This window comes from Argiope bruennichi, chromosome 3 (assembly GCF_947563725.1).
Source record: "Argiope bruennichi chromosome 3, qqArgBrue1.1, whole genome shotgun sequence".
NCBI classification, from domain to species: domain Eukaryota; kingdom Metazoa; phylum Arthropoda; class Arachnida; order Araneae; family Araneidae; genus Argiope; species Argiope bruennichi.
In genome coordinates, this window is record NC_079153.1 from 81,154,075 (window position 1) to 81,174,056 (window position 19,982).

The following is a 19,982-nucleotide window of genomic DNA, read 5'->3' on the forward strand; positions in this document are numbered from 1 at the left end:
AGAGATAAATAAAGAACAAATCTAACAAACCAAATCACAATAAAAATAATAACCATATTTTTTTCTTCTTCTTCTTTCTAATGCGAAATCTGGTCATATGTTCATGAAGTAAAAAATTTTTAAGGTTTATGTAGATTCAAACTTAGTTTAGTCATCTTAATAGATTTAACTAATATATATACTTTTTCTGTGTGTTTTCGAATTCATATTTTTGTTTTGAATAGTTTTTTTTTTTTTGCGCGTGCGGGGGGGGGGGGGAGCATTTAAAGAATACAAATCAAATTTTAAATGATAATATCAAAATCAAGAAATCGAAGTAAAGAGATGTCTTATAGCTCCTTATAAACTGTGATTTATCTCCTAAATACAGTTTTACTACAACTATACATTTATAAGTTAAAGTACAGTTTTTGTATTTTAGCTTATAAGAGCATAAAATATAAAAGCAATATAAGCTTTTTCCAATCAATATTTTTTTGATGAATCTGATAATTTTTCCTTTTCTGATTTTTCAAAAGGAAAACAAATGTTTAAATAAATGTGAGAATTTCATACTTATTAAATGGATATGAAAGGAAGCACTTTATATGGTGCAGCAATTAGGCAACAAATAACTTTTTATGTTTGTGTCTGGTTTTCATAGACATAAAATTGACAGATTTCAAAGAAAATGAATTTTTGTAAACATTTTGATCATAGACTGGGATGAAGAATTATCAGTAAGAGGAAACTCATTTCTTCAATGGATTTTACTTAATCATTACAATTATCATTTAATCCTACCTCTGGACTAAATCATTGATTCCAGAAAATGGACATTAATATTCAAATACAGATAGATATAAGTAGCCTGAAGCTATTGAACAGTGAAAGAAAACACAACATCAATGCAATTTTTGTTAATACAATCTTAGATTTCCCATGGATGACAATTCTGAGGTTTCAGAATATAATGTAGCCTAGCACTTGTGCAGCAATGAATTCTAATTTAGATTAATTAAAATTGTTAAATTAATTTCCCAATGCGAAATTTTCTTTATTTAATATCAGAATTTGACATAACATACAATAAAAATTTCTATTTATACATGCAATGATCATAATCTAAAAGTTAATGCATGAAATTAATAAGACAGAAAATTATAACTTGAAAAATTTTCTGTACATCAAAATATTTACAACATTTTTAGAGTCCTGGAATTTCATCTGAATGCACAGAAGAATCCGAGCTTGCAATGCCATTTGGGAATTCTATAGAATGAGCCTTCATCAAGTGACTTTTGAAATCAGAAAATTCATTGGATTCATAATTACAATGCTGACAGGGATACATCATTTTTCCTTTGTGCTTTTTAGTCTTCAAAATATGTTTACGTAAATTTTCTTGAGTATTGCATGTGTATAAACAATAGGGACATTTATATGGTTTTTGACCTGTGTGCAGTCTTTTGTGTCTAACTAGTTGACTACTCAATGAAGATGAATAGGTGCAATGAGGACATTTATATGGTTTTTCTCCTGAATGTGATCGGCTGTGTCTTGTCAGCTGATTAAAACTTTTGCCTATATATGGGCATTTATCACAAAGATATCTTTTATTTTCACTGCAGTGATTAGCTTGAAAGTTTTGATTATTTTTAAGAGGAGATACTTTATTTAGTTTTTTCTTTCTCAAGCTACATTTATTCAAATGAGCTTGAAGAGTTAATTTAGAAATATATTCAACTCCACACCAACAGCAAGACCATTCTTTCTTTGGATCAGGGACTCGAACTTTTTTGTAAATAAATTTACCATCTTTGGAAGTTATTTTTGCTATTATTCGCTGCCTTACTGCTTTCAATGACAGATCATTTTCATAAAGCATATCCCCATTTGTACTCTGATTATCAGTAGCTTCGTCATCCTTTAACTCATTTTTTTGAGACTGAGATGAATTGCTGGTCTCTGCATCTACTTCAATCAAATCTTTCGATACTTCAGAGCTCTTAGATGTAATAAATGGACTAGTATTTGTCAAAAAGTTGCTTAACATTTGCTTATCCACACCACAGGCACATGCACATACATTAGGTAAACTAATTCTAATAAAAGATATATCATCTTTAAGCAGTGGATCTTCAATATTACTGCTTTGTAAATGACTAGAACTCTTTATTAATGTCAAGCAATAACAACAATGAAGATTCCTCTTTTTCTCAGTAATTATTATAGGGTGATCACCTCTTTTAAACCGCAAGTGACACTTTGAAAAATGTTCCTTCATTTCATCACTAGCTGAACATTCATCTTGACAGGGCAAGCAAATTAATGGATTTTTCAAACTTGCAGTTTTTTGACGATGATTGGGAGTTTTTAAATGGCTGAGGAACATAAAAGAATCAGTGCAGTAAAATGAACACAACAAACATTTAAACTGAGATGAGTGCACAAATAATGAACCATTTTTAAAAATTTCTTGTTTCCAACTGTTAATATCAGATTGTTTTTTACTGCAAATCAATAAGTGATCAAGAAATGTAGAAACAAATGAATATTTATGGTTACAGAGACTGCAACTATAATAATCTTGCTTCCCATCACAACACAGCATACGATCATTTGCATTCAATTTTTGACGATATGATGTCCTTGGAACATTTAAAGCAGAAAAGTTGGTGAAGAGGTATTTTTTTAAAGTCTTCTTTTTAGAATGCTTAAGAGAAACTTTGTTTGAAATTTCACTGGAATCTGCAAATAATGCTCCTTTTGATTTCAATGATGCTGATGGTACTGAACAGGAAGTTTGCTTTCCAATATCAAAGCAAATCTTTTTCTCTTTTGGCAAATGGTGGCTACTTTCATTAATCCGATAATTAATTTTGAAATTTTCCCACTTGTCACTTCTCAGTGTTATGTTGTCAATGTCTGGACAACTATTGTCCTCCACAAGTAATGGCTTATCACTAGAAAAAACAGGACTTAACTCATTTTCTAAAGAAGGAATTTCTAGCTTAGAGCAAAAATTGTCAGTAGCACTACTAGAATCTTTCTCATCATTACCGGGCACATCTACAAAGGATGCTTTAGCATTATACTGCAAATTGAGATTTAAAAAGAAGTCATTTGCTGATATCCTAGGATAAATATCCTGAGGTGGAGAAGGAAATGAGATGGGAGACTCTGCAGGAGGAATTGGAATTGGAGGTTCTGCAGGTGGAAGTGGGACAGGAGGTTCCATAGATTTTAATGAGACAGGAGGAGCTTCAGATTGTAATGGGACATAAGATTCTGAGGGTGGAAATGGAACTGGAGGTTCGGGTAAAACTGAAGAAGAATCGGGTAAAAATGACGAACTGGAAGGTGGTTGAAGGCATTTTTTCAGCCTGTGAGATACATAATTATCCAAGCCATCAATAGTTTTCCCACAACGCAAGCACAAATGTGTGTCTTGACCCAAGTCCATTTCAGAAATTTACTGAAAAAGAAAAATACAGAATAATTATTAAAATTAAATAATATTGTTCATTTCTGAAGTATTACATACTTTCATTGGCTAAATCTGCAAGAGATGCCACTCTAGTCATACTTTTATAAGAAATATATATATATTTTTTGATTTACAATAACTGAATTTCAAAAATATGTTAATAAAATAAAAGGTTTAAAGACATTTTTCAATAATGAAATTTTTATAAAAGTATAAAATATATGATGTAAAATAATGAAAATAAGTTAACAAAAAATAATAAAATGCTAGCATAATATGCAATTAATTACTAATTATTCACATTGCTTAACTAACTTTTCAGTAATTAGCAGTGAACTAAGAAATGAAATCATGCATGAATGTCGAATAGAATGAACCAATAATAAAAAAAGATTAAAATGTATTTTATTAAAACAAACTTTGAATAAAAGAAATGCAAAATTAAAAGGCAATATTTATAAAAATTTCAGGAATTATAAGCAGATTAAAATCAGTTCAACTACATCAAAGTGTACACATAATAAAATCTAAAAACAATATATATATTATATATACAACATCTGTTTGCATCAGGACACAACAGAAAATGTGCAAGAAGTTTTCCTCTCAGTGCTTTTACTGAAAGATTCTTATAGGGATTTATTTGACATGTGTTGATTTAGGAAAGGGAATCTTAAGTATCTTTGGAAGGAATGTTGAGGGTGTTAGGGAATTTTGTACCTGCACTTGCAGCACGAGAATTACATAGTAATTGTTCCGACCTGTCACTGTGCTGCCCTCTTGCGGCAAAGGGAAAAAGACTTCAGTGTATCGTGTAGCGTTAGCGAGTGTGTGTGCGGTAGCAGGGCAGCGCCTGCTAAGCTATGATGACCAGAATAAAAGGAAAAGGAGTCCAAATTTATTCTTTTGTTGTGATTTTTTAATAATGTGAGAGCTATCGACATAAATTTAGTGCATGTGTAATCATATGGTCCGTCTCGGAGGAGTGGAAATAGCGATCAGCAATGGATTACGTTTTTTTTTGTGTGTGAAAATATGCGAAGTGGATTAGCGTAGGCTTAGGAAACGAAAGTTGTTGCTTGAGTGGTGTTTTCTGTTTCTGTTCTCTGTGTTTTCGCGTATTCTCTCGTCCCAATTCTCAAGGATAATTATTGTGGGTAAGTGTTCAATTACTTAAATTTTCATTATGTCTTTGTCTAGTTTGAAGAAAGACGAATTAAAGAGTTTGTGTACGGAATTAAATATTAAATTTGCATCTTCCGCTAAAGTTGTAGATTTGATAAGTATAATTGAGAATAGTGACATTTATAAGCAAAGAATTGAGGTTGTGAAAAATTTAATTAAAGAGGTTTCAGACGAAAGAAGTAAAAATTCTGATCAAGCCGAAAACGAAAGGCGTTCATTAGAACAAAAATTGGAGATTGAAAGGCTTTCGCTTTTGCGTGTAGAGAAAGAAATAGAGCTTTTAAAGCTCAAATCCTCATCGTGTGAGCTTAACGATAATGAACAGAGTTTTAGTTTAGAGAATTTAATTAAGAGTATCAAAGTTTTGACGATTCCTGTTCCCAAAAATGCTGAGTGTTTTAATCTCTTTTTCAATTCGCTCGAAAAAGCTTTCAAAACAAAAGGAGTTAGTGATAAATTTAAAGCGGAAATTCTATTAAATCTTTTAGGGGATAGAATTGGCAATTTAATGGTTTATATCAAAGAAGAAGAGTTGAGTGACTATGAAAAAATTAAATCTATTGTCTTAAAACAATTTCAACCAACTTATCAAGAATGTCTAAAACAATTTAAAAGTGCAGTAAAATTGCCAACAGAAAATTATGTGCAATTTGCTTCAAGAGTTAGATCTGTTTTTGAGTATTACATTCAACTTCGTAATGTGAATGATTTTTCTAAATTGTGTGAGTTAATGGTTTCTGATCAGATTTTTAGCACTCTTCCTCAAGATTTAAAAAGTCATATCAGTATTAAACAAGGAGAATCTGTTTTTAATGTGCAGGAATTAAGTAGAGAATGTGATTTATTTGTGGCTTCTAAAACCGGAACCAAAACTGAGTTTTCCCGCGCAATCGTTACGAGTAAAAATGAGCAAAGGAATTTCGGTAAAGGAAATTTTGAGAATCGTAATAGAAATGTTTCTAAAGTGTTCTTATCGAATACTAATTCTAAATGCGTTATGTGCCAGAACAACCACTCAATATTTAAATGTCAGGAATTTCAAAAACTTTCTGTTAGTGATAGAGTTGCATTTGTGAAATCCCAAAACTTATGTTTTAAATGCCTCTCACCAATGTGCAATGTGAAAAAGTGTTCTGCAAGAAATTGCTTTTGTAATAAACCTCATAATAGGTTACTTCATTATCCCAGAGAGTTTGATCATTTCAGTGGGAGTGGTAAAAACGAAACTAGTACCATAGTTAATAAAGGGGAAAGTTCAACTTTAAACCCGGAAGTTAATTCCTTTTATCCAACTTCTTGCGCAACTAATGAAAATGTGCAATCGACATTTTCAGCTACGAGTACGGTTGAAAATAAACAAATGAGAACTGTATTGTTTAGCACGGCTAAATTTTATATTCGAGATAAATTTGGGAATCTGCAATGTGTTAGAGGGTTGCTGGATGTAGGAAGTCAATACGATATTATTACTTCGGAGTGTGCAAACAGATTAGGGTTAAAACAAGAAAAAATAAATGTAACAATTTCATGTTTAAATAATTCCTCAATGACTGTTACCAAATTTATTAAAGCTGAAATTTCAAATGCTGATAAGAGCTTTAAGCAAAATTTTGAGTTTCTTGTTGTAGATAAAATCACTGAGTTAACCCCAGTTAAATATTTAAATGTTAAAGAACAAATTCCTTCTAATATTAATTTGGCTGATAATTTTATGGTTCCCCAAAAAGTTGATTGTCTCCTAGGTGCTAAATCGTTCTATCATTTGTTGAGGCCAGAAAAGATCTACTCATCAAATGCAGAGTTGTTTTTTCAAAATAGTGTTTTTGGATTTTTGGCTTGCGGTAGTGTAATGGAATTTGATTCCCCAAAAATTCATTGTGGGTTAATTATTGATGAAGATTTAAACAATACCATGAAAAAATTCTGGGAACTAGAAACTGTTGAGTTAGAGACCCCTAAATCCCATGAGGCAAAAATCGCTGAGGAACATTTTGTTAAAACTCATTATAGAGAGCCTAGTGGAAAATATGTAGTCACAATCCCACTTAAAGAGGAACCTAGTTGTTTAGGCGAGTCTAAAAGTATAGCATTAAAAAGATTAAATTCACTTTGGAGTAAACTATCTAGTGATAAAACTTATTTAAAATTGTATGAAGAATTTATTAATGAGTATGAAAAGTTGGGACATATGAGAGACGTGACGCATGAGACAGAACCAGAAACAGTGTATTACATGCCCCATCATGGAGTATATAGACCAGAGAAAATGACCACTAAGCTTCGTGTAGTATTTAATGCCTCTAGTGAAACTACGAATGGAAATTCATTCAATAGCTTGCAAATTAATGGGGGAATTGTGCAGGAGGACTTAATTTCAATTATGATGCGATTCCGCAAACATCCATATGCATTTATTGCGGACATTGAGAAAATGTATAGGATGATTTACATTCATCCTAGTCAGCGGAACCTACAAAGAATACTTTGGAAGGACAGTGAGTATGGTTCAGTGAAAACGTTTGAACTGTCGACAATTACTTACGGTACTACTAGTGCCCCATTTTTAGCTACTCGAACGCTAATTCAAATTGCAAGGGATGAGGGACACAATTTTCCCCTTGCAGCACCCGTTGTTGAGAAAGATTTTTATGTGGACGATGTGCTATCTGGTGCTAAGACTTTACCCGTATGCATAGAGATGCAACAGCAGCTCACTTCCATGTTAAAACGAGCTGGCATGAACTTGCATAAATGGCGAGGCAATCATCCTCAGTTGTCTACCACTTCTGGATGCAACTACGACTTTGCAGACTGTGATAACAAAACTTTAGGTGTCACGTGGGACCATACTAATGACTGTTTTTGTTTTAAGGTGTCCATAACTTCAACGGATGTTCATACTAAACGAACAGTTCTATCCACAATAGCCAAGTTGTTTGACCCTCTGGGCCTCCTTGGTCCTGTGATTTCACTGGCCAAAATCTTTCTACAAAAATTGTGGCTTCTGAATCTTCAATGGGATGATCAGCTTCCTCCTGAAAATCATAGTGAATGGGAGAAGTTTTCAACCGAGTTACAGTGCATTAACAACATCAAGGTGAGCAGATGTATTCTTCCATTTTCCGACGTCGAAGCTATAGAGCTTCATGGGTTCAGCGACGCTTCTGAAGCTGCCTTTGGAGCTGTTGTGTACTGCAAATCCCAAACACCTGCTGGTGAGGTTGTTGTCAAGATGGTGGCCAGTAAATCCAGAGTGGCTCCACTGAAGAAGCTCACGATCCCGAGATTGGAGCTCTGCGCTGCTGTGCTGCTGGTGAAATTGATGCAGCGTATCCAGTCGGCTCTTCGACTGAAAGTGTCCAATATGTATTACTGGAGCGATAGTATGATTGTGCTGTCATGGATTAAAAAGGAGACGTCCCAGTTAGAAACCTTCGTGGCAAACCGTGTAGCCACACTTCAAGACCTTTTGTGTCAGGAGCAGTGGAGACATGTTTCCTCAGGTGATAATCCAGCTGATCTTATCAGTCGTGGTGTAAATCCGTCCAAAATGCTCGAGAGTAACTTGTGGTGGGAAGGCCCTGCCTTTCTAAAAAACAGTGAATATCCATGCAGAGAAATCTCTGACTCTGTGATAAAGGACGATGTAGACTGTGAACTCAAAAAAATTGACTGTGAAAGTGTTTTAGTTACTACATTGAACAATTCATGTGTTACTGATATTCTTAATTGTAGTAATAGTTATACTAAAATATTGCATGTAATAAGTTATGTTTTCAGATTTCTCCACAACTTGAGGAGTCCAACTGAAAGGAGACTGGGTCCCTTGAAAACAGAGGAAATTAGGAAGGCTGAAACCTTCATAATAAAGGAAATCCAGAGTAGGGAATTTTCAGAAGAGTTAAGGTGTTTAAATAAAAATAAACCTGTTCTTGACAAAAGTAAGATCAAATGTTTAAACCCCTTTTTAGATGAGGTTGGTTTACTAAGAGTCAATGGCAGAATAAGACATAGTAATGTAAATTTTAACTGTAAGTTCCCAATTATTTTGCCTAAAGGTCATAAATTAACTAAGCTTATTATTGAATTCTTTCATAAAAGATATTTTCATTTAGGCCCTACTGCTTTACTACATTATGTCAGACAACGTTTCTGGCCAGTTCAAGGTAAGGCAACGTGTAGGAAAGTAGTGCATGATTGTATTAAGTGTTTCAGAGTTAAACCCATAGGAGTTAAACAATTGATGGGCGATTTACCGAAAGAGAGAGTGACTCCTGACTTCCCATTTAATTGCTCTGGAGTAGATTTTTGTGGCCCATTTCTTGTGAATTATAAACATCAAAGAAAGGGCACTTATCATAATGTGTATGTCTGTTTATTTGTATGCTTAGTTACTAAGGCAGTGCACCTCGAGATGGTCACTGATTTAACATCAGATGCCTTCATAGCGTGTTTAAAGAGATTTGTGGCTCGAAGAGGTTTATGTTCGAAATTATTTTCAGATAACGGCACAAACTTCATAGGAGCAAATAAGGAACTTTCTAAGTTATACAATTTAGTTGTAAAACCCGACGATAGTCTTGCTAGTTATTTGTCAACAGAGGGAATTGATTGGAACTTCATTCCACCTAGAGCACCTAACTTTGGTGGCCTCTGGGAAAGTGGAGTTAAAGCATTTAAATATCATTTCAAACGCATTTTAGGTAATTCCAAATTGAGCTATGAAGAATTCCTAACAGTTATTACGCAAATAGAAGGAATTCTAAATTCTAGACCACTTGCACCTCTGTCGTCCGATACCGATGTGTATGACGTGTTAACCCCTGCTCATTTCTTAATTGGCAGATCCTTAAATACTGTTGTAGAGCCAAATTTAATCGAAGTTAAAGACAATCGATTATCCAATTGGAAAAAACTGACAAAATTAATTCAAATGTTTTGGAGAAAATGGCATATACAGTATCTTAATAATTTGCAACAGAGGTCCAAGTGGAAGGTAGAAAAAGATAATGTAAAAATCAATGAGTTAGTGCTTCTTAAAGATGAAAACCTACCCCCTCAAAAATGGGCATTAGGTAGAATAATTGAGTGTTATCTGGGTGAAGATAAAAGGGTCAGAGTTGTAAAAGTTAAAACTCAATCTGGAGTTTATAAAAGACCCATTTCAAAAATTTGTATTTTACCTATTGATGTGTAATCTTATATTAGTGTTCTTTATTGTGTGATTAATGTTATTACCTTGTAATGTTTAAAATCTGAATTTGTGTGTTTTTATTCAGCATTGTGCATTGAATTGTGATATTCCATAGTTTTTCCTTGTGTGTGTGTGTTGACAACATTATGTCAAGGCGGGCGGTATGTTCCGACCTGTCACTGTGCTGCCCTCTTGCGGCAAAGGGAAAAAGACTTCAGTGTATCGTGTAGCGTTAGCGAGTGTGTGTGCGGTAGCAGGGCAGCGCCTGCTAAGCTATGATGACCAGAATAAAAGGAAAAGGAGTCCAAATTTATTCTTTTGTTGTGATTTTTTAATAATGTGAGAGCTATCGACATAAATTTAGTGCATGTGTAATCAGTAATCAACTTTTTAAAATAATGTTAGAATCTATTAAATAAAAAAGTGGGATTTAAATCAGAAAATGAGAGAAAATTTTAAAATAAAGTAATATATGCTAATTAAAAATTTAAAAAAAAGGAAATTAATTAGGTTTTAAAATAGATTAAGAGGTATCCCCCACATATATATGTATATTGCACTTTGAAATGCTTGTTTTTTAAAATGTGTCAATTTCCAATTAATTTAATTCCATCATTTTGCTTTTCAATCAATTATTATTATTTAAATAAAAATTCGAAATTTTTCTATTTAAAAAAAAAATAGAAAAAATGATACAGTTATTTCTATGTTTACAAAATTATTCATAATTAATTTTTCAATGAACTAATAATCATTAATATACAACTTTTGATTGATTAAGTTTTGTAGCATGTATCAATAACATGAAGAAAATAGTAATGGTGTTAACAGAAAACTATTACTTAGTTACTTCTTCTTTTAACAAATCATTTTATCATACAATATATGTAACTAATCTTAGCACTGATGCAAGATACTGGAATAAATAGACGTATTTACTAATTTATCCACAATTATTTTTTTTTTTTTCATTAGCATTAATACATTTTTTTTTATAACAAATACTTCCAAATGGAAATACACGCTTCTAAAATCTACCTAAAATATTTTATAAAAATTTCAGTTTACAACATTTGTGACAAAAGAAAATTTTTTATAATACAATCTTTTAAGGAAAATTAAGTATTTGTTGATTTAGCATGTAGCAAATCAATTTAAAAAAAATGATCATATCTGTAAACTTTAAAATTATTACAGGTGATTTTATAGAAATTACATAATATTCTTAAAGAAATAGAAAAAAAAAATATGAAGATTATCTCAAATGAATTAAATATAATTTTAAATAAGAGTCAATAATAAGTATATCATTTCAATTTAATAAGACAGAAATAATCAAATAAGACATAATTCACTTTGAAGACAATAAATGTATAGAAAGAAAATGGTTCTAGAAAGATACTATTGAATAAAAATCCAGACTGTATAATTTCAACAACAATAGGATTTTGCTATATTTAATTTCTCATTAATTTCTATGAACTTCCAAAACAATTATAAATAAAAAGAAAAATTATGTAAAAAACTGTAAAATAAATACATTCAAATTTTTTTTATTTGATCTTATTATGTGCATCTGAACTAATAACTATAATTGTAAATTTCAAATGAAGATATCCCAGAAAAAAATCAAATAGTTTAATTCATAGTTCATTTAAATTGTATCTATAATAATAATTTATTCGTGAATGTTTTTGGAGAGAATATTTATTTGGCTCTTTGCAGGACAGACCATTAAATCAAGATCTATTAAGTTAAATCAAATATATTTTAAAAGGTAAGAATACACTCTTTGAAGGAATTTTTTTTATATAGCAACAACTTCAATTAATTAAAAATTGAATAATATTCCGATGTTTTCACATCATAATTTCCTAAAATATTATGACACAAAAATTATTTCGCAGCTCAATTCATAATAATTCTTAAAATAAATATATATATATATCTTTTCAATTATAATAATTTAGATGCTATAAAATATTTTTCTGATTCCAATTAAAAATGATTTTCAAACATATTTTACAGCAAAACATTTCATCCTGATTTTTTTTAAAAACTTTCTGGTATACAAAGCGTAGAAAAAGTATTGAAATTGTATTGAAATTTTGATGAATTTACATTTTAGACCTTCCCAAGTGTTTGATAAAACACATTTTTGGCATTATACCCATCTATCTGTGACAAGAGTAACTAAAAAATGCTTTGAGATGGTGAAGTTTGTTTTATGGTCTTTACATTGACTTTGGAGAGTTTTATCACATTTTGTGCAAAATCCATTCGAAGGGTATCTCTGTTCTCAATATAAGTAAACAGAATAATACAAAACGAAAAAACTTGATGAATAAAATTTCATACATAAATTTAAAGGTTTACAAGCACGCGAATGTGGTAACTCAAAAATGCAGCAAATTAAATATGTGAAATTTGGTGATACCGACTGCAGTTCCGTGTCGAGGTCTAATTTCATTTGATTGGTAACAAAATACTATTCAATTTTCAAACACCTATCACTAAATGCCAGAGGCTTAACTGCCAAGGATCACATTATAGATTCAATGATAATGTTAAATTCATGCCAAATATCCATATTTCTTGAATATTGTTTGGCAATGACATGCGAGACTTTCATGGCTTTACCAAAGGTCCACAACTTCATGAAGTTGGGAGGTAGATAATTCCTTTATTACAGAATGTACAAGAAAGTTTTGGGGAGAACACTCATACTGTTTTCTATTGTAGAGAATCAAGGTAAGAAGATTCAACTTATTTTCCCCAAAGCAGGCTTCTGTTTAAATCCTGCTTTTAATAAAAATTTTGTAATACTAACAGTTACAGTTTCACTTGAGAAATAAGCAATTATGAACATTTTTTTAAGTCCCTCTGTTTTGAAAATTGCTGTTTTTTCCTGTAATCTAATTGGATGTATAAAATATATTATTATTTTTTTAACTTGTAGGTTATTTTCTAATTGTTATATATTGTATTTTTCATTGAATATTTCTGAAGTATACACAAAACTTAATACTGAATTGAATTTTTTTGTCCTCCTGCTGGTGCAGTGTAGAAGTTTGGAGAGGGGGTGCCAGCTCAGATGTCACCCTTGTCTTCTGACAGTGGTTCAAAATTATGAGGTCTGTCTTAAAATAGCCCTAGAGTTGCTTTAAAATGGGATGTTAATATAACTAAACTGAATTATTCTGCTGTCGCCCATATTATATATATATATATAATGATATTTTAATTCTAATTTCAATTTAATTAATTTCCAAGATTTTATCTTAATTTAGCCCATTGTAACCTCTTTCTAAAAATATTCTCTTATTTTGTGATAAAATTCCACTTTCGGTTTAATTAATTCCTTTGTAAAAAGAATGCGCCATCAGTACTACGTATCAAATAAAAGTGATACTTCTGTTGCCCTTGTCAAAGGTCAACACATGTATTCCATCGGCTAGTGGCCGGAAATACTATGTTATCCGACTAGTTTATTTCCCGCTCTTCTGCTTTTGCTTTGCACTGCGGTGGACGTGCCTTGTCTTTGTCTCTGTTTGTAAATAATTATGCTTTCACGAAACGGATATTAAAATTAATTTTAAAATATAACATGTCTCTTCAACGTCTTTGAACCTGCATTCTGCTTCAACCAAAATAATGTTATATATACTGTATGTTTATGATAGCAAAAAAGTCACAAGAGTAGAAGTAGTAGAAGATTAGTAGAAGTTTTAAATTAAGGTTTAAATTTTAGACCAAATAAAAAAAAATTAGGGAAGTATATAGTAACCTAAAAAAAATGTAATAAACTTTTAAAACAGCATGAATTACATATCTATCAAATTTTAAGAGAACATTAAGATCAAATAACACACTAAAATGAAATTTTCAGTAATCAGTAATCCCAGTTAAACCAATTAGTCACACACACACAAAAAAGGCAATTTAAAAAATATGTTACCTGAATATTACCACAATCAATTCAGAGGAATAACATAACTTGTTCCAAATAAAAATTGGGTTCCTGATATCATCAAATAAATTTTCAACATTTGTATATTACTTGGCCCACGAGTAAGCCGTTTCTCTCTAAATATAAAAAAAAAGTCATTGAACTAACAGTTTTAAAGCAGTAACAGTCACTCACTCTATAAAACTTTTATACAATAGAAATAATAATATTTGATATCCTGAAATGCTGTTAACATTTTTGATGTTAAAAAAATTAACAAATGTTTTTTTTTTCTTTCTTTCTTTCAAATGACAGGATGGCAAGCATTTCTGCTGTTAGAATTTCTCTGCTTTCCAGACATTTTTCGAATGTTTCTAATATTTTCAGAATGATGTCGCTTTATTTTATTCCCTTTAATATTTGCACAATTCTCTTAATTTTATTTGAAAAATTGTTCTATTCAAGCTAAAATCAATGTAAAATAATACTTAATTTTCGGAAAAAAATATTTTCATTTATTGAATTTCAAATAAGCTTCAATTATAATAAAACGCTTCCTTCCTCTTTTTTTTTTTTTTTTTTGCAAATATATCGAGTACTAACAGATACATGACCATCTAGACCAACTTTTAGCTAACCAGTCATATCTCAGAATTTTTTGTCAAACTACTCAGAAAAAATGCAGTACAAAAATATATGTACATTGGCAGAGTGCTTAAGAATAAAATGATCCATTTCCTTCCAGTGGGATCTCCCCTATCGCTATCCATACAACACATCAATCAGAACTGAACAATAATTTTACTAACAGAAAAAAAAAAAAATCATTTACAAACACAAAAGGAAATCTCTGCATTAAAATAAGAACAATCAATGAAATCAAAATTGCACTGACTTTTAACTCACCAATTATAATATTTAAAAAAAAATTGCTTTCACACTGACTTAATGTTTAGTAAAATAGAGAAAAAAGTGGAAAATTGGTCCTTATCAATTTTTTTCTTTATTGTATAAAAAGAAAAATGTTCTAGAGATATATATTTCAAAAAAAGATAGTGTGAATGAATTTTGTAAATTCTTAACAGTTTCAAATAAATCGTATTGTATAAGAAAAATACTGCCCTTCTCTGTTAAAATTTTTTTTTTTTTCAAAAAATTATGAGAGGCATGTGTACCTATAATGTATCAAACAAATTAATTACAAGTTTAATATTATTTTTAAATTATAGAGCATTTCGTTGAATGCAAGGAAAAAATATATATTAAAAGAAAATTTAGCAATAACATTCATTTCATGTCACCTATAACATCCATTGATATGAAGAATTTAGTAATCCATATTCATAATGTTTAAAAATAAATGTTTTACAGAAATATTAGCAATAATGTCTGATACTTCACAATTCAACAACAACAACAACAAAAAAAAAAAAAAAAAAATCTCTGCAAAGAGGTAAACAAGTTATTATTGTAAAAGACTTATTTAATTACAATAAATTGTTTTGGAATTATAATAATGGGTCAATATTTTACAACTAGTTTTAAATATTAATACCTAGAATTCATAATTTTGCTCTCCTACCACAAGGTATGATCGATTTGATATTTGAAGAAAGAAAAGGGGGAGGGATATACATATATTTTTAAATAAAAAAAAACCCATTAAAGCTTAAAATCATAATTGTAACAAAAGCTGGGCTTTAGTTAGGCTGCCTTTTCTCATAATACGCAAAATCATTTTCTCTAATTATGTCAGTAATTTGTCATTCTGAAAAAAAGCAAACAAAAACTTTCAGCAAAAATATTAAACATATAATGCAATAAATTATTAATGGTGGTTAATCCTACTCTTCCATAGTCTGGCTATCAATAGAAGTTTGATTTTCATTGCTGTCTACAATGTTTCACTCTACTTATGAAAAATTACCAGTGAATTATGTTCGATAAAAATCATCGATTTATAAGAACAATTTACAATTTCGTAATAAATTTCCACGACTTTTCCCCATGACCTCCCAGAATTCCCGGTTGGCTGACCACCTTGAATAAGGATAAAATAATTTAAAATAATATAAGAGACCAATCAATTCAACAAAATAGTAAAAATATATTTAACTAGCATTAACTAACTTTTAAAGAATAATTATTCATCATCAGAACTTGCATTATTGCACACTGTAGCACCTACAAATATTAGCATTAATATTTACTCAACTTGTAATTCTTTTAACAAAAATGGATGAATAAAACAAAATCTTGGCAAGAATCAATATTAAAATGATTATATTTATTAATTAGCCCCATAATAATAATAAGATGGATTTATGCAAGATTTTTACACACTCTATAGTATACAAAGAAAAATCCCATATATTGCATGATTTAGCAGTAGCTTTTAATGATTATATATGATTTTTTTCTTTTTATATTTTTTCAGATTAAACAAGAAATGTGAACTTGCATTAGAATTAAAAAAAAATTTTTTTATCAAATTCAGAAGCATTTTTTAGAAAAGAAATTATAATGATTTTTTTTCATTCTATAATTTTAAAAAAAATATACCACATATTTAAATAATTACTAAACAAATGTAATGTAATATTATTTCAATCAGAACACTACACTTGAAAAAATTTAATTCATTTATTCCTTTTGTTAAAAAAATTATAATTAAAAAATTCTTTAAAAGATTTTTTTATAAAAAAATTTAATGTATTTTTCTACTTTTTTAATTCATTTACTCGACGTTTTTATATATTTCCACGTTTTATAGGATGATTCGGTGAATATTAGTGAACCATTTTTCTACTTTTAAAAATTGTTTTTTATTTATTTATTTATAATTTTTTTCAATTTTACATTATGAAACTTTTTTGATAGTAATTGATTTAACCCTTTAAATGGGCAAGTCAAAGTTAATTAATTTGATTTGCAATTTTAAATTTCAAAAAAATTTAGACTGTTTCTTTATGACCTTTTTTATAATGAATTATGTATTTAGATGTTTTTAAATATGGCAACTTTAAGAAATTGCTTTTTTTTTTTTTCAAAAATATTTTTAACAAACTCAACATATATAAGACATTTAATAAATCACACATTTACAGATAGGTATAATGCAACAAACCAAAAAATAGAAATACCCAGAAGAGTTTTGTAAACAAAATTATATCATAAATTTTAATACAGTTTATAGTCAAATATTTACACACCACTTTGATTTCCTTCAGACCATTTTTATATAGAAAAATGAAGGGAAACCATTATTCGAAATTGTAGTAAATAGAAGTCATACCTGGAAGAAAAAAGAAAAAATATATTAATTATGTATAAGAAAATGTCAGCCAATACCCAACTAATATATTACTTTTTTACTATTATTATTTCAGTTTACCATTTTTAAGGCCACAAAAATTGATATTTAAATTTTAAAAAATACACGTATGATTAGGTTTTAAAAAATTTAACTTTTAAACAGTTATACTGAAATAAAAAAATAAAATAAAACATTCTGTTTCAATTAAAGCAGAAATTATAAATTATGAAGCCTGACCAAGAGATATTTTGTATGCCTGTACGTGAAGATGCTCTTCCACTTAAACTAACCACCCTGCAACTAAAATGGAAGCACCAGAAAACTTTGATGTAATGTAGTAAATATGATTTTTTAAAATTATAATTGAAATAGAAAAAATTTATATTGTATATATATAGTGAAGAAAAAAAAAAAAAAAAAAAAAAAACACATCGCTTTCAAGTCATGTTGCAAGGTCATTTTGAATCAAATGAATAGCTACTATGTTATAATGCAGTAAATTTTATTTCAATCCTTATAGCAAAAATAATGATGCACAACTTAATTTTAAAAGGTGAAACTAAAGAGTACAGTGCAGCAGAGCCAACAGCAGCAAAATCATGCTATACATAAGAAAACACTAACTAAAGAATACCATTATTTTACCACCTTTGACAAGTTACTGCCCTTAAAAATTAGCATTAGGGCCATATTATTTAATAAGGTCTTAAAATGTTATGAATAGGTAAATCACTAATGATATATTATTGCGCTTAAACAAGAATATTTAGGCATGATATTCATATTAAAAATAGTATGCAAAAGTCAATTCCTTTCAAATAAAAGCATCAGCTGCCATCAACAGAATCTTTCAGTGAATCGTTTATAATTTTTTGATATGAACTATAATACCAAAATCCGAAACAAGGAGACGTATAATTTATTTATTAAGTAGCAGCTTTCAGAACAGAGAAAGTATATATTTCCAGTCTCCTCATCGCCCCCCCCCTTCACAAACACATACAATTAAATCAGATGAGGATTTTGATGCTTTCATTGAAAAGAAAAGACTTATTTGATGAGAGCTTAAAAATAGTAATCATATACACTAAAATTGGTTACTTCAATTGACTTGTAAATCTTTTCTTTATAAACGCACAAATAGATAAATTCTCTTGGCTAAGATATGTCTGATTTCGATTTGCTGCCGCTGATATAAAGCATTATTTTGATAGCGAATTTTTCAAAGAAATGCAGTATTTCTTAAAATTTAGCAATTGACTGAACTGTAATTTTTAGAGTCGGCTTAGTCATTAGTACAAAACCCGTTGTTATTTGTTAATATACAAGGAAAATAAGGTAAATAAGAGGACAGAACCTTTTTTTGCTAATATAGAAGTTAGACAGATGACCAAGAAAAACAAGAACCAATGCACCATTAACATTAAATATATGTGAAAGAAAAAACTAATTATTTTTTACACAACAGGTTGATATGCTAGGTGAGAAAAATACATATATATTCCAATTGGAAAAGAATGCAAAATCTTCAACTAATTATTTTCGGAAAGGTGCAAAAATTTAAATAAAAGAAAAGTTGAAAATTTCTTACGGAATAAATGGCTGCAGAACTTTCAACTAATTATTTTTGGAAAAGTGGAGAAATTAAATGAAACAAAAGTTGAAAAATGGTTGCTGATACTTTTATACATTTGTTCAAATTTATACAAATGACACACAGGGAGCCTTCGAGAAATGTAATCAAAACACAATAACTTTTTAAACTAATTTTTTCTAAGTACTTTGAAGGTAATAAATAATATAAAATATCACTTCTCTTGAAATAATAAATTTAAAAGTTAAAATTATTCGAGATATCATTAATGATTTAAAAATAATTATTCCGTGGCTATATTTAATATTTTCTTACCGCAAACTTTCCACATTGTATGTGGATCCATTAAAAATATATAAATTAATTTTATAAAATTACATAATGTTTATATAATATATTGACCGATTAGGCCATATTTTACAATTTAACGATCAACTGTTTCACTCTTTTATATTCAATTAAAATAAAAGCAAAAAGAAGTTACTAAAAATCGAATAATCATTGCCAAATATAACCTCTAAACACCGTTACTTGACAGTCATATTGCTCTCGTTAATGTTAGGATTTTATAAATAGATTATTTTGAATAATTTTTTGTCATTTCACCTTTTTTCTCCAAGATTACTTTGCAAACTCTTTAATTTGTGTTCAAAGCTGAATGCATATTTATTAATATTCTATAATTTTTATACATACTTTTAGGCAGAGATAATGGTCACTGATTTGTTATATTTCACACAGACTAGTCATTTTTGGCGATCACTGCTTCGCCGGATAAATTGGTTATTTTAACTTCAGTTAAATGTAATTCTTACATTAATTTTATGTATATCATTTCGTCAAAACATCAAAAACTGAAACGGAGTGATTTTAATTTCCTTACAAACGATCTATTTATTGTGTACATCAACTTTTCTAAAACAGACCAGTTTCATACATCATAGTATAATTAAAAGTTCAGTTCATTATTTTCTAAATTTAAATGTGTTGAAAGTTTAATTTTCTATTCGTCCTGTAAACTACATACTTATTAAACAGAATCCTTCTTTCAACAATGGAAAAAAAATTTACAAGATCAAATATTTCATGACGCAATGAAAATGATTTGTGTTTCACTAAGAACAATGAAAATACTCTTGTGAAATAGATTTAAACATATTTAGAACTTAATTAAATCTATACTAAAAAAATTAGGGTAACTAAATTAGCATAATTAATTTTTTTGTTTTTTTTTTTAGTTTTTAAAACCATGTATAGATAATTTTTGTTCTGGAA

The 19,982-nt window shown here is 29.4% G+C and overlaps 1 protein-coding gene across 3 annotated transcripts; it reads right to left on the reverse strand.

Moving 5' to 3' along the window:
- Positions 1-883: 883 nt before the first annotated feature.
- Positions 884-19,460, reverse strand: LOC129963449 (zinc finger protein 484-like). 3 transcript variants are annotated; one of them, XM_056077825.1, is made up of 4 exons: positions 19,404-19,460; positions 17,010-17,092; positions 13,807-13,934; positions 884-3,457 (listed from the first exon to the last, which is right to left on the reverse strand). In XM_056077825.1, the coding sequence occupies exon 4, from the start codon at positions 3,443-3,445 to the stop codon at positions 1,187-1,189; it is 2,259 nt and encodes a 752-aa protein (XP_055933800.1). In that variant the 5' UTR covers positions 3,446-3,457; positions 13,807-13,934; positions 17,010-17,092; positions 19,404-19,460; the 3' UTR covers positions 884-1,186. The 3 variants fall into 3 exon arrangements, with proteins under 3 accessions (XP_055933800.1, XP_055933798.1, XP_055933799.1); XM_056077823.1 differs by lacking the exon at positions 19,404-19,460 and adding an exon at positions 19,023-19,193; XM_056077824.1 differs by lacking the exon at positions 19,404-19,460 and adding an exon at positions 18,705-18,973.
- Positions 19,461-19,982: the final 522 nt, after the last annotated feature.

Excerpts from the sequence above, each read along its gene's own strand:
- LOC129963449 (XM_056077825.1), bottom strand. The coding sequence starts at position 3,445 with ATGGACTTGGGTCAAGACACACATTTGTGCTTGCGTTGTGGGAAAACT.